The sequence below is a fragment of the Bufo gargarizans genome, chromosome 1, assembly GCF_014858855.1.
Source record: "Bufo gargarizans isolate SCDJY-AF-19 chromosome 1, ASM1485885v1, whole genome shotgun sequence".
Lineage (NCBI taxonomy): Eukaryota > Metazoa > Chordata > Amphibia > Anura > Bufonidae > Bufo > Bufo gargarizans.
This window is the reverse complement of record NC_058080.1, coordinates 68,796,487-68,824,367: the sequence shown is the minus strand read 5'-3', so window position 1 is coordinate 68,824,367 and position 27,881 is coordinate 68,796,487. Positions and strand designations below refer to the sequence as shown.

Genomic DNA, 27,881 nt, shown 5'->3' with positions numbered 1-27,881 from the left:
ACACGAACTGTAGAGCGGCTACCTCCACTAGGTGGCGCTGCAGAGACACCGTTTTCTTAGAAGACATCTAATCTGCATTTTTTTTTTCCCCAGGGAGCATTGCAGGGCCTATAGGACTCCTGACATTGACACAGCTGTCATTATAAGGGCGTGGTCAATAGTTGAAGGCGGGGCTTTAATTAAAATGATGCAAACTACAACATTACGAACGATGTCACCAAACAGGACAAACGCTGCAGAAGTGACGGGCACGATAGGGTTACACGGCGGGTGGAATAACACAGGCCGGTAACGCACTACGTTCTTTATTTAGAACGCCCTGTATTCAGCATGTTGGCCGGGGCAGACCCAAGCAATCGAACGCCGCACGGAGCCGCAGCTGCTCCTTATGAGTCATCCCGCTGGCGGTTGATTAGTCAGCCTGGACAGTGCAGGCAGCTGAGGGTGTGCGGCTGCAAAGTAGAAGGTGGAAGTGATGCGGGCGTGTGAGGAGCGCTGAGGCTGCAGGGAGGACGCCCGGGGCCCGTCTGCTGCTGACAGGCAGGTAATGTGTGTGCCACGTCCCTGGGGCATGGACTGAGCTTTACTTTGCCATGTCCTAGAATTAGGGGCATTTGTTGGGCAGAGGTCTCCTGCCGGTAAGTACCCAGCTTTCCCAGGCTCCTGTCTTGTCCTGCAATGAGGGCTAGGAGATGGATGACCACTAGTAATGAGCAAAGTTTTTTGGCTGCTTTGCAGAATTTTACCAAAAAATTTTTACTTTGTGACTTATTACTTTGTCGCAAAGCGCTTTTCTTTGTAAGTAGTGGGTGCACTGACCGGAAACGGCGATTGCACCGCCTCTCGTCATTGCACCCCGTTTATTGCCAATCGCGGCATCTGAGGTTAATATTAAAGTGTATAATAAAAAAATCAAATAAAACCCTACTTACCTCATCCGTTTGAGCGCGAAGAGCCGTCTGCCACCATCTTGATCCAGCGTGAAATCTTGTGCAGCCCGTGATGTCATCGCCACGCACGGAATTTCGCACTGGTTTTTCAATCAAGATGGCGGCGGCTGGCTCTTCGTGCTCAAATGGATGAGGTAAGTGTGTAAATATTTTTTATTCTGTAACCATTTTTAGGGAAAATCGATTCGTTACCACAAACCATGAGGAAATTCGACTTTGCGGTGAATTGAGTTTTCCCTGAAATTGAGGGGCCTGGGCACAAGGGGGGGGGGGGGGGGGGGGGCATTATAGACCTTGGATAACCCCTTTAATACAAGGCATTTACTAATGTATTGTTGTTATCCATATTGCCTCCTTTGCTGGCTGGATTCATTTTTCCATCACATTATACTCTGCTTGTTTCTATGGTTACGACCACCCTGTAATCCATCAGCGGTGGTCGTGCTTGCACACTATGGGGAAAAGTGTCGGCCTCTCTGGTGGCCAAGGCTGTGGGAGTGCATGTAGGCTGGTGCTTTTTCCTATAGTGTGCAAGCACGACCCCCACCGATAGATTGCAGGGTGGTCATAACCATGGGAATGAGCAGAGTATAATGTGATGGAAAAATGAATCCAGCCAGCGAAGGAAGCAATTTGGTTAATAACAGTACATTAGTAAGTGCCTTGTATTAAAGGGGTTGTCCGGGTTCAGAGCTGAACCCGGACATACCTTTATTTTCACCCCGGCAGCCCTCCTGAGCCTGGCATCGGAGCATCTCATGCTCCGATGCGCTCCTGTGCCCTGCGCTAGATTGCACAGGGCACAGGCTCTTGTGTTTACAATAACACACTGCCAGGCGGTAACTTCCGCCCAGCAGTGTGTTCGGTGACGTCACCGGCTCTGAGGGGCGGGCTTTAGCTCTGCCCTAGCCGTTTTACTGGCTAGGGCAGAGCCAAATCCCGCCCATCAGTGCCGGTGACGTTACCGGGGTTCCTGTCAGCCCCATAGAGAGCCCGGTACGTCACCGGAACTCAGAAAAATGCCTTTGCCCTGCGCGATTTAGCGCAGGGCAAAGGAGAGCATCGGAGCATGAACTGCTCCGATGCTCATGTCAGGGGGGCTGCCGGGGTGAAAATGGAGGGATGTCCAGGTTCAGCTCTGAACCTGGACAACCCCTTTAAAGAGGTTATCCATGGTCTATAATGTTCCCCCATGTGCCCGGGCCCCTCACAGAGGTTGTACTTACCTCACTCGCGTCGCTTCTCATACCGCCTCGGCCTCTGCTGCATCTCCCAGTTACGCAGATAAAAACATCCGGCGTGGGGGGGGTGTCAGACAATAGCAGGCTGCGACGGGGACGAGCCTCCCTAGCATTGCAGGTATGAGAAGCGATGCAGGTGTCGGGGAGCGAGGTAAGTACAAGGGGCCTGGCATATAGGGGCGGCATTATAGATCTTGCGGGTGCGCAATTCCGGATCCGGGCCGCACGTCGTGCGGCCCCATAGAAATGTATGGGTCTACAATTCCGCAAAATGCGGAATGGAATTGCGGATGTGTGAATGGAGCCTTATAGGACATGTTCTATGGAAACGGATTGCACACGGAGTAACTTCAGTTTTTTTTTTTTTTTTTGCGGACCCATTGAAATGAATGGTTCCGTTTTTTTGCGGACTGCATACGGAACCGACGCAGAAATAAAATACCTTTGTGTGCATGAGCCCTTAGGCACTTGGTATAATCGGAATACCCCTTGAGGTATTATTGATCCCAGGTTAAGAGCAGATTGTTTACTGGATGTTGGGGAGTTATTGGTGTAGCAGAGTTGTTTGTCACTGAACTGCTTGTAGACACTGCACCCTTTATAGCCCCAGGGGTTGGAATCTGTAGTAATGCAGATTTTTCCCACGATGTAGTGACGAGCTGAGTTGTCGGATCCAGTTCAGTGTGATCTCAGGGACCCACCCTTCTCCCTGTTTACTCCGGTGGAGACGTACGGTGAGTGCTGAGCCTGCGCCTTGTTGTGGAATTTTAATGGGGTCTGTAAAATGTTTTGCTGACCTGGTAGTTCCGTTTGCCGGCGGAGCCTGTCCGGTGACATCTGGCTGGCCATGCGCAGGGAGGGCTTCATCCTCAGCTAGAGCCGGGTCTCGGTGCAGGAGAATCCACTTCAGCAAGCAATTATTTCTATATCGCCCCCATATACTGCAGTGCTGTACGGAGTGAGACGACCCCTTGAAGGAGGACATGTCTGTTTTAGTGACTACCTGCGTTCCCCAAGTCATAATTCTGGAGCGTCTTCTTATGGCTCATCCTTTGAAATGGTGAAATCAGTGGAAATACGTACCATTTTTAGTGGGTATTTTGCCGCTGTGGAGACTGTACCCTTTAGGCCTCGTTCACATTTCTGTGTCCCTTTGACGTCCACGTTTCATCCGTGAATCTGTCCGTTTTTGCCCTCCGTGTGTCATCCGTATTCCACAGCTGAAGATTAAAGGCTGTGTACACCTTCCGGGGGAAATTATTTTTATGATTGCAAACCCCTTTTGGGCTAAAAATTTATTTTTTTCAATTGATGTTTATTAAAAATATTCAGCCGTTCTGTCACAAAGGGTTAACTGTCTAGCTGTGTGCGTCCTACTTCTTACTTTCGCTTTCTGCCTGTCATCTAATAGACTTTCTTACTAAATTACTAAAAGGTCATGGCCACATTCTTATTGGTAATTGAGCGATAATAGAGCACATGTATGAAGATCGCCTGTTTTGGGCGTATTTCACTCGGCTGTCTTTCTTTTGCCGACTATTTATTAAAAGTCGCACAGACGTTGATGACTTGGCCTCGGCTTATTGTTTTTAGTCTGACCTCTGGTGGTTGTTTTTCAGTATGACAGGTTCATATTCGCTTAGGCTACTTTCACACCAGTGTTTTCAATTCCGCTATTGAAATCAGCCATAGGATCTCAATAGCAGAAGAAAATGCTTCCGTTTTGTCCTCATTCATTGTCAATGGGGACAAAACGGAACTGAACGAAACGGAGTGCACCAGAATGCATTCCGTTCCGTTTGGTTGCGTCCCCATCACAGACAGAATAACACTGCAAGCTGCAAAAACGGAAAATCGCAGCGTTAATTTCCAGAGCATCTCCTACCAGTGGTCAGTGAAAAACGGACCAAACACGGATGCTGTCCATGTTGTGTCCGTGGTTTTGTACAGACCCATAGACTTCAATGGGAATGTTTGGTCTACATCACGGACAAAAGTGTAGTGCCTGTCTCTGTGATGTGTTTTTTATTTTTTTTCACTGACCCACTGTGAACAAACATCCATTGATTTTTAACATATTGGTGAAAGACGAAAATGTGAACGAGGCCTTAGGCCGAGCTGTATGCGAATTAGGCTTTATTCACACAGTCAGTGGAGGAGATTTATAAAACTGGCTTAGGCTACTTTCACACTTGCGGCAGTGTGATCCGGCGGGCAGTTCTGTCGTCGGAACTGGCCGCCGGATCCGCTGATCTGCTGCTGACTGAAAGCATTTGTGAGACGGATCCGGATGCGGATCCGTCTCACAAATGCATTGCAAAGACGGATCCGTCTCTCCGCTTGTCATGCGGACCGACGGATCCGTCTTGTACATTTTTCTCATTTTCACCGATCTGCGCATGCCGGAACGACGGATCCGGCATTCCGGTATTCTGAATGCCGGATCCGGCGCTAATACATTCCTATGGAAAAAAATGCCAGATCCGGCGTTCAGGCATGTCTTCAGTTTTTTTCGCCGGAGAGAAAACCGTAGCATGCTACGGTTTTCTCTTTTGCCTGATCAGTCAAAACGACTGAACTGAAGACATCCTGATGCAAACTGAACGGATTACTCTCTATTCAGAATGCATGGGGTATGCCTGATCTGTTCTTTTCCGGTATAGAGCCCCTGTGACGGAACTCTATGCCGGAAAAGAAAAACGCAAGTGTGAAAGTACCCTTAGTTTCCCATAGCATCCAATCAGATTCCACCTTTCATTTTCCAAAGGAGCTGTGAAAAATGAAAGGTGGAATCTGATTGGTTGCTATGGGCAACTAAGCCAGTTGTACTTTACATCACTTTGATAAATCTCCCCCAGTGTTTGGTCAGTGATTGAGTCAAAACCAGGTCCATAATTGGCAAATGTCCCTAATTTTCCGAGACAGTCCTGGCAAATTTGCGCTGTCCTGAGCCAAAAATGAGTGGTGCTATCAAGAACCCCACCTACAAGTGGGTGTTCCCACGTGGCGTTGGGGCGTTCCCAGGGGACAGGGCTTTATATGGCCCGATTTTACCAACTGAAACGTTGGTAAGTATGCAGATGGGGTCAAAAACACAGAACAGGGTTCACGTCACGTTTTGTGCCTCCGTTTGACGTATACGTTAGAGAAAAAAAGATACAAAAACGCAGCACACCGCGTTCTTGTATCCTGCAGAGCCCAGTAAAAAAAATAAGTGTACTTTTTTTAGTTTTATCTGTGTGGAGGCTCCACTCCTGGTTTTGGCTCACAATCACTGATGGAAATCCCTGATGTGTAAGTAAGGCCTCATACCCACGACTGTATTTTTAGTCTGTGTCCAATGCGCATTTTTTTTTTAGAGATCACACGCAGACCCTTTCGTTTCTATGGGTCCGCCCAAAAAATGCAGCACGTGGACGTGATCTGCATGCTGTCCATATCCTCGTGGCCAGGCCGCAAATTATAGAACCTGTCCTATTGTTGGTTTTGGTCTTTTTACAGTTTGTCCTGCGAAAATCGCGGGATGCACATGGGCCGCGTCCGTATTTTGCAGATCCACGATTTGCGGACCACAAAATGGATACGGTCGTGTGCAAGGGTCCTTAGATTAATTCAATGGGGCTAATCCATCTACGTGATATAATCCATGTGGAAAATCTGTCCTTGAACATACCGTTCCAAGTAGTTTTAATTTCTAATTTTTTATAACCGCCCAATAAGACCCTATTCATACGACCATATGTCCGCCGTGCCCGTGTTGCCGACCGCAAACAGCATTACACAGGCAGTGGCAGTGTGAACTCCATGCTGCGATGCGGACCCGTTTACCTAAATGGGTCCACTATCCGCAAGATAAGGCAAAAGATAGGAGGTGTTCTATCATTTGTGGAACCGAGGCACTGATCGGCAGCCTGCGGAAACGCTCTGAAGAGCTTCCATGGACCTCTGGGTCCGTGCCTCTGCACCGCAAAAGATAGGACATGTCCTACCTTTTGCCGTATCTTGTGATCGTGGACCCATTCAAGTCACTGGGTCAGCACCGCAGTAAGGAGTTCATACGGCCGGTGCCGTGTAATGTGGTCTGCAAAACTGACCTTACGGTTGTGTAAATGAGGCCTTATCCAGAATGTTTTAGAACCTGCATCCCCATGGCTCACATCTCACTAATGTAATTTTACTGTAGTGACTTTTCTTTTCGGCAGCTCAGGCCTGATCTTCTACTAGAACCCCTCCATAGAGAACACATAGGGGCAGATTTACTAAGACTGGCTTTTCATATCAGAGACATAGGCCTCATAATAAATTTGGTGCATCTTCTGGCTGTCCATGCAACGGAAACTGAAATCCTAATTCATGCTACTTTCTGGTGTAAATTGTAGTATGGGTATGTTCACTCTGCTTCTTTGCTATGGAGCTTTGGCATGGACACCCACGTTGAAATCGGTGGACGCGTGGTTTCTATCTCTCATTCATTTCAAATGGGAGGCAGCGCTGGGGATCGCGGAGTGGCAGCTGAAAGGGGTTGTCTCACTTCAGCAAGTGGTATTTATCATGTAGAGTAAGTAAATACAAGGCACTTACTAATGTATTGTGATTGTCCATATTGCTTCCTTTGCTGGCTTGATTTATTTTTCCATCACATTATACACTGCTCGTTTCCATGGTTACGACCACCCTGCAATCCAGCAGTGATGGTCGTGCTTTCACACTATAGGAAAAAACACTAGCTTATATGTGCTCCCACAGTCCTGGCCACCAGAGAGGCCGGTACTTTTTCCTAGAGAGGCCGGTACTTTTTCCTATAATGTACAAGCACGGCCACCGCTGCTGGATTGCTGGGTGGTTGTAACCATGGAAACGAGCAGTGTATAATGTGATGGAAAAATGAATCCAGCCAGCAAAGGAAGCGACATGGACAATTGCATTAGGAAGTGGCTTGTATTAACCTCCTATACATGATAAATGCTATCTGCTGAAGTGAGACAACCCCTTTTAAAGCCGCGCCAAGAAGGGACATGTCCGCCTCTCTGCGATCCTCAGCGCTACCTCCCATTGAAATAAATGGGAGAGAGAAAGGACGTGGCTGCCTACGGGTTTTCAGAGAAACTTCAACACGGCTGTCCGGGCCAAAATGCTGCCCCTAAAATTGGTCAGGCTATTGGAGGCCATGTCTCCTCCCATTAAGCCATGCCTACTTATCCTGCCAAGTGGTGCGTTGTGGAAAAAGTATTGCACAAATATGGTGCCCTTCTGTGGCATTGATAAATCTATCTGACAAGAACACTGGTCTATCGCAACCAATGATAGAGCAGCTTTCATTTTGTTACTTGCTCAGGTAAAATGAGCGCCGTGCTGTGATTGGTTGCTATGGGTAACATGGCCTCCTGGATTTATGCTGCTAGTTCTAGCAGTGTCGACACGGTGCACGGTTTATCAGCGGCTGCACACATTTTTGGAATAGTTCTGTAAGTACCCGGGGTGTAGCTTGGGAAAGGCTGTGATGTGACTTGATGTGCATTCTTTACAGAAACCATGGACTCGGACCCGGCAGCCGCTCCGCACCTTCTTGGCAGATCACAGCTCAACGCTGCGACCTCTGCAGACAGCAATGAGGACAACCAAAGATCAGGACCCTCCAATCCCGGATCCCCCAGGGTGTTTGCCGCTGTGCCAGGTACTGTCATGCAATGTTGTGTTCGTCTGAGTCTTCACAAAGTTCATCTAAAAAAAAAAAAAAAAAAAAAAAAAGTCCTTCCGGTTTGTGTTTACAGCTGTTACGAAGAGTTGTGCGTAACCATGGTAACAGAATACAAACAAACCCTGTGTAGTCTGATCCTGCGGTCGGATGGGACAGATGGATGAGGGTATGACCGACAGGTTCAGTTTGTAGTCTGTTAACATCACATAGGTCTGCATAGGAGAAAAACAAACTTTTTTTTAAATGACATGACTTTTTGATTTATTTTTGAAGCAATGAAAATTAAATTAGTGTAAAGGTGGATCTAGCCTGTAAGATGGAGAACATTGAAACCATACGCCTCGTCTGCCCGCGTGGTTGAAAACAAGTCTATGTGCCATACGGCACCACAGCGCTGTAAATTCCAGTGTGGCCAAGTCTGGTACTGCTGCTTTGTCCTGTTCACTTGAATGGCGCTGAGCTGCAGCATCAGGCAACTGGTGTTTATATGGATGGCCCCCTGTAAACATGCGAAAGAGCCCCAGCCCATTCATTCTGCTGATGACCCCCCTGGGTTCACATTGATCAGATACCTGTCAGCAGGATCAACCCTTTTAAACCAGGTAGGTAAGGCTGACCCTCTGAGAAAATACTTTATTTTTTATTCAAACTAGACATTTGACTGCACTGAGGGAGCGTGACCGAAACTGGAAAGCTGAGGAGCTGAAGTGCACTGGGGGACTAGGCCACGTCCCTCTGTACACAGAAGCCCTAATTTGCGTAAAGAATAGGTCTGTTTTTTTTCTTTTTTTTTTTTTTCTCTCCTTAGGAATGCCATAACTGATTTTTCACAAGACAGCCCTTTCACAAGGCGAATGTTTTAAAACCCAGTTGTCAATTGTTTCATACATTTCCTGGAGGAATAACTGAGGTATGGCACAAAGTTGTTCCAAGAAGAGATGCTCCAGCAAGTTTTTTTTTTTTTTTTTTTTTACTAAGATGTGTCAGAATTCTCTTGGTTTTCCCAGACTTTATCCTTGATAAACTGTCCTTGGGATGTCAGCAGGATCAACCTTACCAGGCAGTATGCATGGTTTAATAGCGTTTTTAATTCTCCGCTCTTCCCACCAGACCTGTGGAGTTAAGCATACCTCCCTGCTCCTGCTGCTCAGTTCTGGCTCCTTCAGTCCAGGGCATGTAGACTTCCGCCATTCATGTATGCTGCTGCAGCAGTGACTTGCCCCCTAAGGCTCCATTCACACGTGTTTTGCGGATCCACGGAGTCGCAAAACACGGAAAGCGGCAATGTGCGTTCCGCATTTTGCGGACCGCACGTTGCTGGCACTATAGAATATGCCTATTCTTGTCCGCAATTGCGGACAAGAATAGGACATGTTCTATTTTTTTCGGGAACGGAATTGCGGACCCGGAAGTGCAGGTCCGCAGTTCCGTGTCCGGGCAGCACATCGTGCTGCCCCATAGCAATGAATGGGTCCGCAATTCCGTTCCGCAAATTGCGGAACGAAATTGCGGACGTGTGAATTGAGCCTAAGAGGTACGTCCCTGCTGAGTCCAGTTATTGGCAGCAGTGGCGCATGTCACTTCTGTCCATACTGGAAGTTTACACGTGGAGAACGTGTCAAGGAGCTGGAACCGAGCAATAGGGACCAGATAAGTTTTCATGACTGGTCCAGTGAGGAGGGAGGAGAATTTAAAGAGTAACTGTCATGTTTTCATCAAAAAGTTCAATTTTAGCATATGTTACTGCTGCAGCAGCTTTATGCATAAAGCAATCTTTAGTTTCTTCACATACCATTGTTTTCCTTGAGTTTTTCCCTTAGTTACGGCTGTTTAAACATTTACAATATGAGGACCTTCTCAAGATGGCTCCTCTGCCAGTTTTGAGGCCAAAACTGCTTTCCCTCACTTCCCATACACGCTTGCTGTAGCGAGCAGCTCCCTGCCAGCCAATCAGATTGGATTACCGAGAGACACGCCTCCTCACTCTGAAGCCTAATACAGACAGGCAGTGTGAAGGACCGCACCTCTGTCTTCTGTTTATACTAAAGGGAAGACAGAAAAGCCCTAGCAATGGTCTTTTAAGGGAGCAGTGGAAAGGGACAGAGGACATTAATGAAAGTAGTTACAGAGATTTTGACAATCATTGACAGACTAACTCAGGTATTCATGCCTAGCTCTAATAAACTAGCACATAAAATAAATATGACAGTTACCCTTTAAAGCTATAGAAAGCTGGAGGACCCCTTTAAAGTTTATCATTTGGTACATTCTGCTGTTAGTAATTTTTTATAGGACTGTGATAGATCATGGTGCTATCACTACAAAGTATGTGACCGATTCAGCTCTGCTTCATCTGCTGCACTTACACAATCTGTGGCATTGTACTAAAGAATGAAATTGCTCTTTCCCCGGCAGCTGCTGGTGGTCGGATCAGGTTTAGGAGCGGCTCCGGGCTGGTCGGTAAGTTACAGAATAAATATTTGTCCACCCGGTGCAGAAACCGATGGCAGAGATGCTATTATGGACAGATTTATGGCACTGCAGATGTAAACAGTGCCTGGAGGAATGCTCTGCGGAGTCCTCCCCTCCTAGACGGAGATAATCCTGGACATGTTGGGGCTTTTGTGAGACTTAGCATTGTTTATACTGCGGCCGATGACGACATCCGGTGGAAACATCTGGAGATTCCCGGCCACCTTATACCTTTTGTTTAATTTCTATGTACCAGCTGTTTGTGGCCCAAGCACTGCAGCCCCTTCAAAGAGGTGATCGACTCGGGAGTCGGACCCCCACCAATCTGATATCTTAAGGACAGGTCCTGGAAAACCCAGAGAACTCTCCTGACACGTCTGTCTGTTTTTCCCATCAGAGAACAATGCTGGAGCAGCTAATCTTGGGACAACTTTGCACAGTTCCTCAGTTATTCCTCCAAAAAATGTATGAAACAATTGACAATTGGGTTTTAAAACATTGTCCTTGTAAAAAGGGGTGTGTGCCTACTTACCCTAGCACTTTTTGATCAGTGATGTCAGTGTCAAACTGTGTAGGGGCACGTCCTATTGACAAGGGGGAATGCCAACAGCCAGATTATATTTAGGCCCCTTTCACACGGGCGAGATTTCCGCGCGGGTGCAATGTGTGAGGTAAACGCATTGCACCCGCACTGAATCCTGACCCATTCATTCTATGGGGCTGTGCACATGAGCGGTGATTTTCACGCATCACTTGTGCGTTGCGTGAAAATCGCAGCATGCTCCTCTTTGTGCGTTTTTCACGTAACGCATGCCCCATAGAAATGAATGGGGTTGCGTGAAAATCGCAAGTGCGGCTGCGGTACGATTTTTACGCGCGATTGCTAAATGATGATCGGGATGGGGACCCGATCATTATTATTTTCCCTTATAACATGGTTATAAGGGAAAATAATAGCATTCTGAATACAGAATGCATAGTACAATAGGGCTGGAGGGGTTAAAAAAATAAATATTTAACTCGCCTTAATCCACTTGTTCGCGCAGCCCAGCTTCTCTTCTGTCTTGTTCTGTGAGGAATAGGACTTTTGATGACATCACTACGCTCATCACATGGTCCGTCACATGATCCATCACCATGGTGATGGATCGCATTGCACCCGCGCGATAAAAACGGAACGCAATCGCAGTCAAAACTGCGTACCTACTCGCGCGGGTTTGCTGCAATGCACCGGGACGCATCCGGACACGCTCGTCTGCAAGGGGCCTTGTGCATTCCCAGGTGCCAAGCGCACATGTACCAGGTCAGCCAGTGTCATAGGTACAGATGCCCTTTAAGACATGTTCTCTCCATGCGTCGCATACAGGCACATAGAACACTACTGCTGCTATCCAGCATGGCCGTACATACAGCGCCTCATATCTCAGCTGACATGGGAGGAGGGGATATTAGAGTTATGTTTGGTGGATTTTTCTACACTTTTTTTTGTTTTTTGCTTCACCACACAGTGTTACACAATAGCAGACACATGTGTTACATCCCGGTATATTTCACACTTTTCTTCCGCCTCTGCTTTCAATCCTTCATTGGAGCCTGCAGGAAGTGGATGGAGATGGTGAACCGCCACCTGTCTTTTAGAAAGCTCTGCCCTGTACATTTGTGGTTCCTAATGAATTAAAGTGCCCCCCCACCCCGATCATTTTGAGACATGCCAGTTTGTGCAGGGCACCTATACCGCCGATGGACCTGATTGATGAATAGAATGCCAGACTTACAGTGAAGACTGACACAGGCTGGGCAGTAGGAAAACATGTAGCTGAAAAGCAGGCAGAATGTGCTCCCTGGAAATTCTTTCATGCCCGACTTAAAAGGATATAACCACAGAGAATGAGTAAGCCGTTCGGCATGCACATAAGTGAATATTTGCATGGACGCCTGCTCGGAGATTAGATACAGCGAGGAGCCTGGGGCAGTGTTCACACAGGAATAGAAGAGCTGTCTGATAAGAAGGGTCTGCATCCAGACTCCTCGCTTTTATCAGCCTGGAAAATGAAAGAAGCCAAGCTTTATCTTCTCCTGGGCGGGTCCTCAAAGGGACACGCCACCTAAGATGTGTGTCCGCATCCGTAGTTTGCGACCCCGCAAAAAAGATGGAGCATGTCGTCTTCTTGTCCGCGATTGCGGACAAGAATAGGCATTTTCTATCATAGTGCCGGCCATGTAATGTCTGTAAATTTTGGAACACGCACGGGAGGTATCTGTTTATCGGATTCGCAATTTGCAGACCGCAAAACACTTACAACCATCTGAATGAGCCCTAAAGGTGATAAATGTGTGATTGGTCAATATTGTCCAAAAAAATGCCTGCAATAACTAGTGCCGTCACATGCAGCTATAGCAGGGATCCAGTACTCCAGCTGTTCTGGAACTACAACTCCCAGAATCCTGCATTCACTTCTATGGGAGTTACAAGAACATCTGAGCAAGTGTCCATGCTGGGAGTTGTAGTTTCAGAGCAGCTGGAATGCCAAACCTTGCTGACCCCTGAACTATAATCTGCCCTCACCCCTAATAGCCACCAATACATATAACAATGAGGGAGGGGGGGTGGGGGGGGGTGCCCGTGGCCACTGCTCCACCAATGATTGTAATAGTTCTAATACTGGGGGGCGTGGGGGGCGCACTGCGCCACCAATAATTGTACTTTATAATATTGGGATTGGAGGGGCACACTGCGCCACCAATGAATACAATTAACACATTAATTTAAAGGGGTTCTCCATTTCAAGTGAACAGAGCTTAGCCCCGCCCAGGCCAGTGATACTAGTCGTGACATCACTCGGCCAGCGGTAAACAGTAAGAAGGAGCACCTTTGCCTTCTCAAACAGCTGATCGGCGGGGGTCCCGGGTGTTGGACCCCCGCCGATCAGAAGCTGATGATCTATCCAGAGGATCGATCATCAGTTTAAACAAAGTGCAGAACCCCTTTAAGTGTAGGCAGCCGGTGCCAGGTATGTGATACCGCTATGACATGGCGCTGTGATCCCCGGCAATTAACGCTGCCTACATTTAATGTGTTAATTATATTAATTGGTGGCGCAGTGGCCACAGTCCCTCCCCTCCTCCGCAGTACTAAACTCCCATTGGTGACAGCGGCATGGGGGGCGGTGACAACGACTGCTTCCTTCTCCCCTGTGCTGCTGAGAGCGCTGTGTGCCATGTTTTCTAACAGATACTAGGACCCGTTATCGTATCGATCCGGGTCTAAAAGTATCGATTGGGTATCGACACTTCGATACCTGGTGCAACTCTAGTCGGGAGAAGTGACAGTGAAAAAAATTTGCAAGTAAAAATAAACGAATAAACAAAATTCTTAGCATGATCCGGCACCCATGGCAGTCTACGGGCCCTTACTGTACCGCCATATGCTTCTGCGGTCATATGGAAACATACAGAGGTTTTTGTATTGGATCCCTTATAACTTAGACATAAAATCATGGCTCCATCCGATGCCAAATTGAAGAGATGCCATATGGCGGCACACGGAGTGCATGCCAATAGTCCCTAAGCTCTGAATGGTCAGGAGACCTGCTGAAGGTGGAAAGGGCCCAGTAGTGTAAAATATTTTCATGCTGACCACATCCCATGAATATTGTAGTTCCCAGGTGACAGTTCACATGTATCTAGTGCAGGCGACGCCTACTGGCAGATTTATTAACCCCTTAGTGACCAAGCCTGTTTGGGCCTTTATGACCAAGCGTTTTTCTTCCTTTTTTCATGGTCTCGTTCCAAGAGCTATAACTTTTTTATTTTTTCGTCTATATAGCTTTATGAGGGCTTGTTTTTTACGGGACAAGTTGTAGTTTTTAATGGCACCATTTTGGGGTACACATAACTTTCTGATTAACTTTTATTAACTCTTTCTGGGAGGGAGATGGTGGAAAAAAGCAATACTGCCACTGCGTTTTTACATTATAAAATTTACGGTGTTCATTTTTCGGTACAAATAACATAATATCTTTATTCTCAGTACGATTACAGTGATACTAAATACTTATAATTTTTTTTACGTTTTACAACTTTTTTTTCCCAATAAAACCCCTTTTATTAACCAAAAAAATGATTTTGCATTGCCACTTCACAAGACCCATAACTTTTTTTTTTTTTTTTTTTTCTTTTTCTATGGAGTTGTGTGAGGGCTTGATTTTTGAGGGACAACTTGTATTTTTCATTGGTATCATTTTGGAGTAAATGGCGCTTTTTGATCGCTTGTTATTACGTTTTTTTCGGTGGAAACTAAGAATAAATTAGAAATTCTGTCTTTTTTTTTTTTTTTTTTTTTACGGCGTTCACCATAGGGGATAATTTATGTAATATTTATGTAGTCCGGGTCGTTACGGACGCGGCAATACCAAACATATGGGGGATAATTTCTTTTTGCAATTTTTTTCATTGAAAAGCGTCTTTTCAATGGAAAAAAAGCATATTTTTTTATTTTATTTAATACATTTTTTTTATTTTTATTTTTTATTTACTACCTAAAAGTCCTACAAGGGGACTATAATATACAGTATTTTGATTGCTTTTAAAATGTAATGCATTATCTCTATAAGGCATTACATTTCAATAGCAATGCTATTCAAACCTTGACCAGTAGGCTGCGCTAGAGAGGCACAGCCTGCTGGAGAGAACTAAAGACAGGCTCGGGGCCCTGATCGGAAGTGAGGTAAGCTTCCCAACACATCAGCACCCCGCAATCTTATTTTTGGGGTGCTGATGGGAGACAGAGGGAGTCCGCTCCCTCTGTCACCACTTTACATGCAGCGGGCGCCATTGCGCCCGGCATGTAAAGGGTTAAACAGCCCGGATCGGCACTTCTGCCGGTCCAAGCTGTTAGAGCAGGGTCCCGGCTCTCATGTGAGAGCTGGGTCCGTGCTCCCCGCTGCATGGGGGATCCGTGCAGCGCTTAGACCGGGCCGCCGTAAAAACGCGGCGGCCCAGCCTAAGGCCCCTTAGTGACCGCCGTAAAAACACGTATGGGTGGTCACTAAGGGGTTAAAGGAAAACGGAACTTGGTGTGGTTGCCGATAGTAACCAATCACAGCGCAGCTTTCAGGCATTCTATACCTGTATACAGCCATATAGTAGACAATATAGAATAAGCCACGGCACTCCAGAGGGATTCCAATCAATTTCTTTATTACACCTTGTGTAGCAACGTTTCAACCTAATGGTCTTTATCAAGCTTGATAAAGACCATTAGGTTGAAACGTTGCTACACAAGGTGTAATAAAGAAATTGATTGGAATCCCTCTGGAGTGCCGTGGCTTATTCTATATTGTCTACTACGGGAATCCTAGGACCAGGATTTAACGCTGCAGGCACCACCACGTATTGGAATTGCTACAATAATAGTAGTGCTGGCCTATTTTCTATTTATGTACAGCCATATAGTGCCATCTTGTCCCACAGTGACCAATAAAACCAGAACATGCCCGCATCTTATTTATGAAGGAAAGTTATGCTGACATTAGCTGTACTTTACAACATCGGACGGAAGGGGGCACTAAGGCTGGGACCGTCCTGCTTGACCTGAGCCATCTCCGAGGTCAGCTTGTATGTGGGCACGTCATGTATTCACCCCGTCAGCAGGGCAATATCATGGTAGTTTTTCTCACTTCTGACATAGCAAAAGCAACAGTAAAATCAAATGAAATAAAACAGAAATACATTTTCTTTTCTTGCAGAAACCATGGACGAGGATGAGGAAGCGACTTTTCAGGAACTGCTGGAAAAAGCCAGGGCCGGGGAAGCCAAGGCCCAGAGCGAGGTAACAGAAGCACGTGGGACTATAATAACAGGAGGCCGTGGTACCTCCCAGAATGATTCATCACATGAGCGCTGCCAGTCCCACACCTCTGCCCTGCACATGACATGGGAATCCTGGCGCACACCGCCTGGAGGCAGAACGTGTCCTCGTGCTCACCCGGAATTGCTTCTTACATTGTACAATCAGCAGCATGAAGTGGTACACCTTCACACGACTGTATTCCCGGTCTGCAAAAATGCGGATCGTATGCGGACCCCTTAATTTCAATGGGGCCGCAAAAAATGCAGACAGAAAACCGTGTCCATTCCGTGACTCCGCAAAAAAGATAGAACGTCCTATTCTTGCAGACAATAACAGGCATTGGTCAGAGGGTGGATTGTGCAGGACTGCAAAATGCAGGAGGCACACGCCCAGTGTTTGTGTATGGTGCACTGCAAAACGGATACGGCTGTGTGAATGGACCATCGGCTCCCTTTTCTACCCTTCCCCCAGTGCCACCAACTGGCACCAGCTTGCGCCCCCAACTGCCCTACAGTGCCACCATCTCCCCCTCAGCCATGTCCCCAGCAACAGTACTTACCTGTTGGGGCACCGCTCCACAGCTCCTCCATCTTCTTTTCTGCACGCTGCACTGACGTTACACAGCGTCGGGTCATAGTGCGCGCTTACGTGCACTATGACCTGACAATGTGTCGGGAAGAAAGTGCGGTGTGGGCTGGCGGGTTACCACGGAGCGGTAAGAAATAGCAAGTGCTTAACTCCCGTTCCGTGGTCACATGACACAAACGAATCCTCGATGCAAAAAATTGCCATCGACAATTTTTTTGGGGTCGAATTACTCGATTAAATCGAGTAATCGTTTCAGACCTAATTTTACGTTAAACATATTTTTTTTGGATTCTTGGTAAGTTTTTTTTATCTATATTTAAAAAAAAAAAAAAAAATGGACAGGACAGGACCTCATTGACTTCTAAGGGAGAGTTTTCTAGGCATGCTTTGTGACCTGTGCAGAGGTCAGGAGGGAAAAGATAAGCTGTGATATCACCTAGTGGGGATGGTGTATCCTACATAGAGGTGTTACTTGTCATTGTATTTCTGCCTGTGGTGATAATGGTAATGGCTACTGAAAAGTCACCAGTACAGAACAGGCAATCATGACCTATTATTGCACCATTTGGCCAGTGGGAAAATTCCGGTTTATATCTTTTTTTTGTTTTGTTTTGTTTTTTATAAATATGGTGACGTAATGACCTCAAAAATTCTATAAAATATGTTTAACATAAAACTGTGATTTCAACAATAGGTAGTTTTCTGATGTAACCTATTCTGTGTGTATATACAGACCCATTTAATATGAGTATGTGCCAGTTGTCCTCGTCTCTGGTGACGCATACCAGCATGCCTTGTTAATGCCACACAGCAGGTCTGTAACCTTCTCCAGTTCCCCTCACCACTTCCTTTTATTCTTTTTCATATGTTGTAAGTCACATTTGCCTCACTGAGGAGGGAATAAGTTATAACCGTCATTTAGGTATAAAATTCTTTAAACATGAAATAAATAACTTGCCGACACAGACCTACAGTATATTCAGAGATACCTACAAATGCTACAAATTGAGGCTTCCCCCTCTTCTCTAAGTAAATATCAAAATGGCCCTTCTTTATGGTGCCAGGTCATTCCACCTAGGACAATATGGCCTGCTGTTAATTTCCCTCTTTCCATCATCCTTGGACCCATCCACCCACTTGTTAGCTGACCGTTCCTCTGCATGCACAGGTTCTTTTCACTTATGGGACCAACCTCTGAGGGCCTCCTAGCAGCCATATGGCCTGCCCTTGAGTATGCACACCTTAGATCTGGACCCTTTAAAGTGCTCTACCTAAGAAAGAAACAATAATCCCAGGAGTAACCATTAGTTTAGCACACATCCTTTTACCCTTAAGCCTCATGCACACGAGCACATGTATTTTGCCGTCCGCGTGTGTTGCATCCACATTTTTACGGACCTGTTCAATGGATCTGTGGTCTGCATTCTGCCATCAGGTAGAGGACATGGACATACAGACGCTGAGGGCACACTGATCAAGCAAAAATAATTTATCTGCAAAATGCGGACTACGGACTCATTGAAGTCAACGTGTCCACCAAAAATAAAAAACTGTGGGCAGCACACAGACTGCATGCTTTTTTTGCGGACTGCAGAATGGACATGGTCGTGAGTGACTATAGGTCTGTGATATCGCCTATTGGGAATGGTGGATCCTGTGTTATCTACATAGAGGTGTTACAATCCCCGTGGGATCTTAATTCCCTTTTTTTTTTTTGCTGTTTTATCAAGTTAATTTTCACTTTTATTGCAGGTAGGAAAATACTACTTAAAACTTGCTGAAGAGCAGGATGAGGAAGTGAACAGCTGTGCTGCAGTCAACTGGCTGATCCAAGCCGCCAAGCAAGGTCGAAGGGACGCGGTGAAGCTTCTGCGGAGATGTTTGGCAGATAGAAGAGGTGACGCTTACACGGCGGTCTGAGCTCTTCTGAATTCCTCCCTTCTAATTCTGTGTGTGCATGTGTAATATATACTATACACTCCTTGACACAAGAAATTAATGTTCTAAGAAGTTGTTGTTGGAATGAAATGTTCTATGTGTGACTGTAACGACGATAGATGTAAGTGATTACAATATTAGAGGAAAGGATACGTTTATTGGGGAAAACTCTACAATAGAGAAGAGGCTCTAGAATCCTGTTGGGCCTCCTCTAGCCTGGATACAGGATGAGATATGTTTGGGTATGGAGGCATACAGGTTCTGTATGGTATACTGTGGCACATTTGCCCACAGATGTTGCAGCTGGCCTGTAGATCCTGCACTGGGAGCATTTTGTTGCTCCACCGCAAAAGCTGGATGGAAGCGCCCACCTTGAGGCCTCCATACTTGAACTGGACAGTTGTGGGATCCCAAGAAGAAGTTAGATTATTAGCTAAAGCCAATACGGTTCCAGTCCATAGCAGTCTGTTTCTCATTTACAACACCACTGCAGATGAAGGTGACAGTGGCTTGTGGTTAGTGGCAGGACACGTAATGTACGCCATGACTCCAAATTGTCTTCTGCTAAGCACGTGTAAATGGTCTGAGCAGAGACGGGTGTGTAATGAAGGTACCGACTGTGTCCGGATGGTGAACAAGAAAACTGTGGGAGCTACCTATGCTTGTTGGTGGGTCAAATGATCCTCTACTGATGATCTGTCTGGAGTCTGTTCACCGTATGTACATGCCTTCACGTAACCACTGCTCCCGACACTTCCTAACAGCTTGATCAGATGGCGGACAATTCGTTGAAATGACTATCCTGCTTCTTTCAGTCCAATGATGCGTCTGTCAACTGGGCGTAGTGTCTTCGAGTGCATCAGAGGCATGTCTAGCAGTCATCGGTCTCTCACCAAGGGGTACACTACCCAAAAGTAGCCACTGAGAGCCTTTTTATAGGGCAGTGGGGAAGCATTTTTTCACCTGGTTGTGTCGGGACCCAATGTCACACCTGTAATTATTTACATATCTGATACAAAAATGAATGCTATGTTTTTTCAGCAATCCAATACCTTTATCTGGGTGTTTTTTTTTTTTAATTTTTTAATTTTTTGTCATTCACTGTATACAGTATATATTTAGCTATATGGTCGTAATTGCTCCTTTCATAAGTGGGACCATACCAAAATGACGGGAATCTTTCCATGTCAGCATATGCATGATACAGACTGCAATAAGTTATGTATTACTGTAGAAGCGGAACATGTCTTTGCTATTTGTAGGCCCATTGTAGTAATCTTCTCCTGTCCTCTGCTTATATTTCAGGAATCACAAATGAGAATGAGAGCGAGGTGAAGACACTCTCGTCAGAGACTGATCTGGAGAGGGCCGTGAGGAAGGCTGCGCTGGTGATGTACTGGAGGCTCAACCCCAAGAAGAAGAAGCAGCTTCCTGTGTCTGAACTGCTGGAGAACGTCAGCCAGGTTAATGCTGAAGGTTTGTAAAGAGCCGCATTTAATATTTTGTGAAAACTGGTCCGTCCCTATTGACTTGCATTGTCTGCCAGGATGGATCCGTTTGGCTCCGCTTCAGTCAGGTGGACAGCAAAACGCTGCAGGCAGGCGCGTCCAGATTGGAATGGTGACTGATCGGAGTCAAACTGATGCATTCTGAGCGGATCCTTTTCCATTCAGAATGCATTAGGACAAAACTGATCTGTTTTGGACCGCTTGTGAGAGCCCTGATCGGATCTCGCAAACGGAAAGCCAAAACGCCAGTGTGAAAGTAGCCTAACAAACACGCCAAGAGCAAGGCGTGTAAGAATTCTCAAGGTTACAAAGGAACCTATGATAACCTCTAAGCAACTAAAGGCCTTTCTCACAATAATGTTCAGGAGTCCAACATCAGCAGGACACTGAACAACAATGGTGTGCTTGACAGGATTGCAACGAGAAAGCCACTGCTTTCCAAAAAGAACATTTGCTAATGATCATCTGGACAAGCCAGAAAGCTTTAGGAACAATGGGGGTAATTTACTAACAGAAAGTGGCCAACTTTTGGCATTTTTCTGGCGGTAGTGTCATGTTTTGCTGTATCTGGACCAGGAGAGTTTGTCATTATTGATGGAACAATGAATTCTGAATTATACCAGCAAATTCTAAAGGAAAATGTCAGGACATCTGTCCTTCAGCTGAATCTCAAGAGATTGTCGGTCATGCTGCAAGACAAGGACCCTAAGCACACAAGTCGTTCTACCAAAGAATGGTTAAGGAAGAATAAGGCTGGGTTCACACCTGAGCGCATTCGAAAGCGCTGTTTACAGGCGTTTTTATCGGGCGTTATTGAGGCGTATTTTGGGACGTTTTTGCATTTTGGAAACGCGCGTCGTACGCGCGTTCTTGCTATTGACCACAATGAAAAACAGAGGTGTTACGCGTGACAATACGCCCCAAAGAAGCTCCTGTACTTCTTGGGGCGTAGGGCGTTTTACAGCGTGTTCGTACGCGCTGTAAAACGCTCAGGTGAGAACCATGCCCATAGGGAATCATTGGTTTTTGCCTTTTGAGCGTTTTACAGCGTGTAGGAACGCGCTGTAAAACGCTCAGGTGTGAACCTAGCCTAAAGGTGAAGATTTGGAACAACCAAGTCCTGATCTTAATTCAATAGAAATGTGGAAGGACCTGAAATGAGCAGTTCATGGGAGGAGACCCCGCAACAATTCCTCCAAGCCGATGTGCAGAATTTATCAACAATTACCGGAAACTTTAAGTTGAAGTTATTTCTACATAAGGGGTCACATACTGAAAGCAAAGGTTCACATACTTTCACCACTCACTGACATGGGACATTGGATCATTTTCCCTTGTTAGCGATAATCTGCCGGTGTAAAGGTGCCACCGGTTACCCAGCGAAACACTTGTTCATCAAGTAATTGGCTCTTTCATGTGGACACCTAAATTATCATTTGCCGGCAGCAGATCATAGTGTCTAAACGGCAAACAATGATTCTGTATGGGGACGAGCGACGGTATTAGCAATCTTTGTGCCCTGTAATGTGGAGGAGATCGCAGCATGCAATAGCAGAGGTATCCTCCACTAACATGCAGGAGATTGCTGGGAAGGAACGTTTCCTTCCTGACAATTGTCTGCTCCATCGAGCCATGTAAAGGGGCTTTCATCCTCATGATCAATCTCTGTTGGGACTCCCAGCACCCCTACCATTCAGGTGCTTGGGTGCGTGCTGGGATCTCTTCCCATGTCTGTGATGTTTTGTCCATCGATCACATGACCAAGATACAGATCAGCCCTATCCCAATGGACGGCAATGTTTGTTAAGCAATGAAGAGGCTGCAGTGGCCACCTGTCCGCCTCGACTAATTCAAACAACTGCTTGGTGGGAGTAAGACCTCCTTACCTACTGATCTGATATTGATGACCTATTCTGTGGATAGAGCATCACATTTTGAGTCCTGGAAAAGTCCTTTAATCCTAAGAACTCCTGAGTGCAAGTCTATGAGCAGATGAATGTTACAGTATACGGTTTGATTGTAAATCTTGACTTCTCAAATCCTTTGATTTAACAGATGGGGAACAGCAGCCTGGACCAATCCCAAAAGCTGCCCAGAAGGAGCGCCGGGTACTGGAGCGCTTAGTTAGCAGTGAATGTGAGTATCGCCACTCGGTATTCATACTTGTCATCAACACCCTGACTTGTGTTTAAATAAATTGGATGTCACGTTAAAGGGGTTATCCAGGTTCAGAGATGAACCTGGACATATCCCCATTTTCCCCCAGGCAGCCCCCCGATATGAGCATCGGAGCATTCTACACTCCGATGCTCTCCCTTGCCCCGCGCTGTACCGCGCAGGGCAAGAGCTATTTGTTTACAATGGCACACTGCTAGGCGGAGGCTTCCATCTAGCAGTGTTGCTGGTGATGTCACCGGCTCTGATGGGCAGGCTTTACAGGCCCATTAGTGCCGGTTCACATTACTGTGCTTACTGAAGGTCGGAAGCCCTTGCCTTGTTTTACCCATGGAGAGCCTGGTACATCACTGGATCTCCAGAAAACTTTGCCCTGCGCGATTCAGAGCAGGGCAAAAGAGCGCATCGGAGCATGAAATGCTCATGTCAGAGGGGCTGCCTGGGTGAAAACAGGGATATGTCCAGGTTCATCTCCTAACCCGAACAACCCCTTTAACATTGGGGGTTCCTCCAATAAGTACCCCCATTCATTAGCGCACAAAGCAGATGTACACAGCAGCTCTGTCAGGCATTTTAGCTTTACTAGGAAATGTCCGAAACTGTCATCTGCTCCGGAGCCACACCGGTGACTTATTTTCTTTCTGTCTTTTCTTTTCTGTATTTTCTTTCTTTCCTTTGTCTTTCTTTCTTCCTTTCCTTTGTCTTTCTTTCCTTTCTCTTTCTTTATTTCCTTTTCTCTTTTTTTTTTTTGTTGTAATGCTTACCAATAATGCTATAATCTATGGAGCTAAATGTGCTGTGTGGATTCTTAAAAAAAAGTATAGGTTTTGCCGTATATCTATAGCCGATTTGGTCGCAAAGGGGATTTGTGGCCGAATCTGCAGCTTTTCCCCACTCGCACCAGGTCTAAAAAAAATAAATAAAAAAGGGGGCAGGCTGGCCCATTTATAATTTTCTACACCTGTTTTAGACGTAACATTTTTTTCTAAATCTACAGCAGCAGGGGAGCTGGCATAGATTAGGCCGGCTATGGATGCACCTAAGATATATACATAAGTTAGGAGCAAAATGTGTAAGGGCTATTCAGACTGCGTCTAAAACGCCAGTCTTAATAAATAACCCCCAAAATGAGTATCTTTTTTTCAAATCAAAATTTGAAAGTAAATGCAGAAAGCGATTGAAAACCATTTGAAGAAGATGTCATGTGCCACAGAATTATAGACTTTAATACGAAACAGACAGCTGACTATTAAATCAAGTACGGTCAATACCACAATGATGAACAGTCACAAGATATCATTAAAATGGCAGGAAATTACCTTTTTCCTTATTGGAACACTAAACCTAGCAATGAAAGATCAAAGAAGTCTATGGGAAATATAAAACACAGGACGAACAGGCATTGTTTATGGGTTTTTTCACCCTTCAGGTTTGTTTTTTTGGTCAGTATTTTTAAATCGCAGCATGCTCTGGGTCTGGTGGGTTTCCCCTCATGGCTTAGTGTTCCGTATAGACCATAAACGTGAGTGCCAGTGTGTGTTGGCATATTTCACTTGTGTTTCTGCATGACATTTTTGTACCATTGTATTGTGGGGTTACATAGCTTCCTGTGTAAAAAAAAAAAAAAAAAAAAAAAGGAAGGCATACAATAAATGCCATTAAAAACCGCCACTATATGAGCTCAAATGCAAAACGCCTAAGAAATGACTTGCTTAGTGTTTTTAGTAGTGTTTTTCAAGGCATTTGTTTTGGCCCAAAAAAGCGAATACTCAGTCCACCACCCTTCATTGAAGGCATGATACAGTTGGCCTTATTGAACGTTTAAGTTTTGCAGTACAGGAATAAAGCATGACTATATGCTTACGTTACTTTTCTTTTGTACTTTTTCACAGCTAAAAGCTACATTGCCTTAGATGATTTTGTGGAAATTACAAAAAAATATGCTAAGGGGATAGTACCATCAAACCTATTCCTCCATGATGATGACGATGACGAATTTGCAGGAAAGAGCCCAGAGGAACTGCCCCTCCAACAAAAGGTAAAGCAAAGGCTTGAGTAGTGTTCAGGATTACAATACACTATATGATCTAAAACTCCTCCAAAGAAAGTGGCTGTTCCCAGCGGTTGGACCCCTGCCGATGACGAGAATCAGGAGTCCTGCTCCCACAAATGAATGAAGCGGAGAGTTCATCATGCACTGTGCTCCATCTACCTCTTGCAGTCCCACAGAGAATGTAGTAGTATGCTTGATCTGTCCATTCATACGACAGAACGGGACCCCCTGCTATCGTACGGACCCCTACCGATCAGATACTGTGGATAGGAGTAAGTTTGTATTGTGGGAAAATCCCTTTAAAGGGGTTGTCTTATCTGAGACATTGGTGGCATATTGCTAAGATATGCCACCAGTGTCAGACAGGTGTGGGTCCCTGGGTCTGGGACCTGCACTTATCTCCAGAACGGGACCCCCAATTGGGCGGAGAGCAGCCAAGAGATACGTGTCCACCCTCCATTCATTTCTATTGCACTGCCATAAACAGACGAGCGCTGGCTCGTCTATCTCCAGCATTTTCATAGAAGGTAATGGAGCCGTGACTGTGCTTCTTTGGAACTGCTTGGCTATTTTCAGAATTCTCAAAGAAATGAATGGCGAGCACGCCGCACAGGCGCGGTACCCTGTCCTTGACTTTCGGAGGGCTGTTCTGGAGATAAATGCGAGTCTCACCTATCTGACTTTGATGGAATATCCTAGCGATACGCCATCAAAGTTCCAGAAGATACAAATTCTTTAAGTAATAAAAATGTTGGAGGAAACCCTATGTGCCATAAAGTACACATATGGTTGCCAAGTGTTCATACCCCAAGACTGGTAAGAAATGATGCACTAGCAGTCAAAATTATGTTTGGATGGAAACTTGTTGGTATAGAGAAATTTATGTCTTTCACTGTTTTATGTTTCTGCAGATTGTTAAGTATCCATTACACGTCATCATGGAACTTAAGGAATACCTTATAGACGTGGCTTCCAAGGCTGGAATGCACTGGCTGTCCACCATTATGCCTACACACCACATCAATGCACTCCTCTTTTTCTTCATCATCAGTAACCTCACCATAGACTTTTTTGCCTTCTTCATCCCCTTAGTTATCTTCTACTTGTCCTTCATTTCTATGGTTATTTGCACCCTCAAGGTGTTCCAGGACAGTAAAGCTTGGGAGAACTTTCGTGCCCTCACAGATCTGCTGCTTCGCTTCGAGCCGAACTTAGATGTTGAGCAAGCTGAAGTGAACTTTGGTTGGAATCACCTTGAACCCTATTTATATTTCTTGATTTCAGTATTTTTTGTCATCTTCTCGTTCCCCATATCAGATAAGCACTGGATTCCCTGTTCAGAGCTGGCAGTCATATCCATCTTCTTCACGATTACCAGCTACTTGAGTTTGAGCACAAGTGCAGAGCCTTACACTCGGAGAGCTTTAATTACTGAAATTGCTGCCGGAGCTCTCACCTTTGTAAATATGTTGCCAGATTCTGTGCCCTATATTAATTTACTTAGCAAAACCTTCTTCGCTTTGCCAGTGGGGCATTTTATCGTGTTCCACATCAGTGTTCCTTGCATATTCTTTATTTACTTATTTTACCTATTCTTCAGGATGGCACAGTTGAGGAATTTTAAGGGTGTCTATTGTTACCTTGTCCCGTACATGGTTTGCTTCATGTGGTGTGAGCTATCCGTCGTGATTCTAAGAGAATCTACCACCATTGGCCTGATCCGTGCATCCATTGGCTACTTCCTCTTTCTTTTTGCGCTTCCCATTCTTCTGGTGGGCATTGCCGTCATGTGTGTTGTCCATTTCATGAAGTGGTTTTTGACTTTAGAATTCACTAAGATTGTGGTAACCCTCGTTTTGTGCACAATTCCTGTAGGTTTTCGTTGGTGGGCCAAAGCCAACTACTCAGTCGTCGGAATGTTTAAATCTCTTACCAGAAGTTCCATTGTGAAGCTGATCCTAGTTTGGATCACAGCCATTGTCATGTTTTGTTGGGTATATGTCTACCGTTCGGAAGGAATGAAAGTGTACAACTCCACCTTGACCTGGCAACAGTATAGCTTTCTGTGTGGTCCCAGGGCATGGAAAGAGACCAACATGGCAAGGACCCAAATTATATGCAGCCACTTGGAAGGTCACAGGGTGACTTGGACAGGAAGATTCAAGTATGTCCGTGTCACCGATATCGACAACAGCGCTGAATCTGCCGTGAACATGCTCCCTCTTTTTCTTGCAGATTGGATGAGGTGCTTGTATGGAGAAGCCTACCCAGTTTGTGATCCTCAGAGCGTCACCATAGAAGAAGAGGAGCTTTGCCGCCTTAAGTTCTTATCCAAACACGAATGCCATATGAAGAAATTTGACAGGTACAAATTTGAGATTTCCGTCGGTATGCCTTTAAACAGTGGGAACAGGACTATTGAAGAAGATGACGTGACGAAAGATATCGTCCTGAAAGCCAGCAATGAGTTCAAAACGGTGCTGTTAGGCTTGCGGCAGGGGAGTGTGATAGAATTTAGCACCATCCTAGAAGGACGTCTAGGGAGCAAGTGGCCGGTCTTCGAGCTGAAAGCTATCAGTTGCTTAAACTGCATAGCCAAACTGACTCCTTCCTCCAGACATGTCAAGATAGAGCAAGACTGGAGACGCAGTGTCCACACAGCTGTGAAATTTGCCTTTGATTTTTTCTTTTCTCCTTTCCTCTCTGCTGTTTGATGATGCCATCCAAATACTAAAACCAAAGAATGAGCTCTAACTTCTGCACCTTGTCATATACGTTCACAAAATAAGAGGTCATAGTAAAACAAAAAATAGTGCAAAGAAAAAACAGGCGTTATCGTGAACATCCAATCGAAGGCTTTCACTTATTGATGTACACTTGTTGATTGGTGGCCATGGAATGGTCACCATCGCACTTATTTGCACTATTAATGGCTCCTTTAACCGTTCTGTTTAACATTGCTTTGTTAGTTGCACTGTATGGACAATCACATCTTCTATTGTTTGGAATAGCTAGTGACAACTTACCGTATTCAGCAATATAACAAAGCATTTTTTTTGTCTTGCCACCAAACTAAAATACTCTATACAGCGTAAAATTTTTTTTTGCTACTTGCAAACTGTCTGCAAGCTGCTGTTGACTGATCTTGTATTATATTATCATGTTTCAAAATAATAGTTTTAGATCATAATGTAGTGATACTCTGGTGTGAATGAACTATAGGTCTGTTTGGGTTTCAAGGGGTTGTCCAGCATTTAGAAGAATGTTTTTTTTTTTTTTTTTTTTTTTTTTCTAGGAACAGCACCACACTTGTTCATGGGATATGATTTTGGTTTTCCAGCGCACCCCTTTTCAAGTGAATGTGACTGGATCACAGTATCAGACATTGCACATGGACTAAAGAGGAG

General features: G+C 45.4%; 1 protein-coding gene across 2 annotated transcripts; it reads left to right on the top strand.

Annotated features, from left to right (window-relative positions):
- The first annotated feature begins 264 nt into the window (after positions 1-264).
- Positions 265-27,881, top strand: WFS1 (wolframin ER transmembrane glycoprotein). Of its 2 annotated transcripts, none has more exons than XM_044296265.1 (8): positions 265-540; positions 7,719-7,865; positions 16,109-16,191; positions 18,553-18,697; positions 20,044-20,214; positions 22,302-22,382; positions 24,314-24,459; positions 25,386-27,881. In XM_044296265.1, exons 2-8 carry the CDS (start codon positions 7,724-7,726, stop codon positions 27,186-27,188), a joined length of 2,571 nt encoding a protein of 856 aa, XP_044152200.1. In that variant the 5' UTR covers positions 265-540; positions 7,719-7,723; the 3' UTR covers positions 27,189-27,881. The 2 variants fall into 2 exon arrangements, with proteins under 2 accessions (XP_044152200.1, XP_044152191.1); XM_044296256.1 differs by having other exon boundaries at positions 267-544.

What these genes read in the sequence shown, in the direction of transcription:
- WFS1 (XM_044296265.1), top strand. Translation starts at nt 7,724, where the DNA reads ATGGACTCGGACCCGGCAGCCGCTCCGCACCTTCTTGGCAGATCACAG. An exon ending in GCGCTTAGTTAGCAGTGAAT is followed by an intron (nt 22,383 to 24,313) that starts GTGAGTATCGCC and finishes ACTTTTTCACAG; the next exon opens with CTAAAAGCTACATTGCCTTA. An exon ending in AACTGCCCCTCCAACAAAAG is followed by an intron (nt 24,460 to 25,385) that starts GTAAAGCAAAGG and finishes ATGTTTCTGCAG; the next exon opens with ATTGTTAAGTATCCATTACA.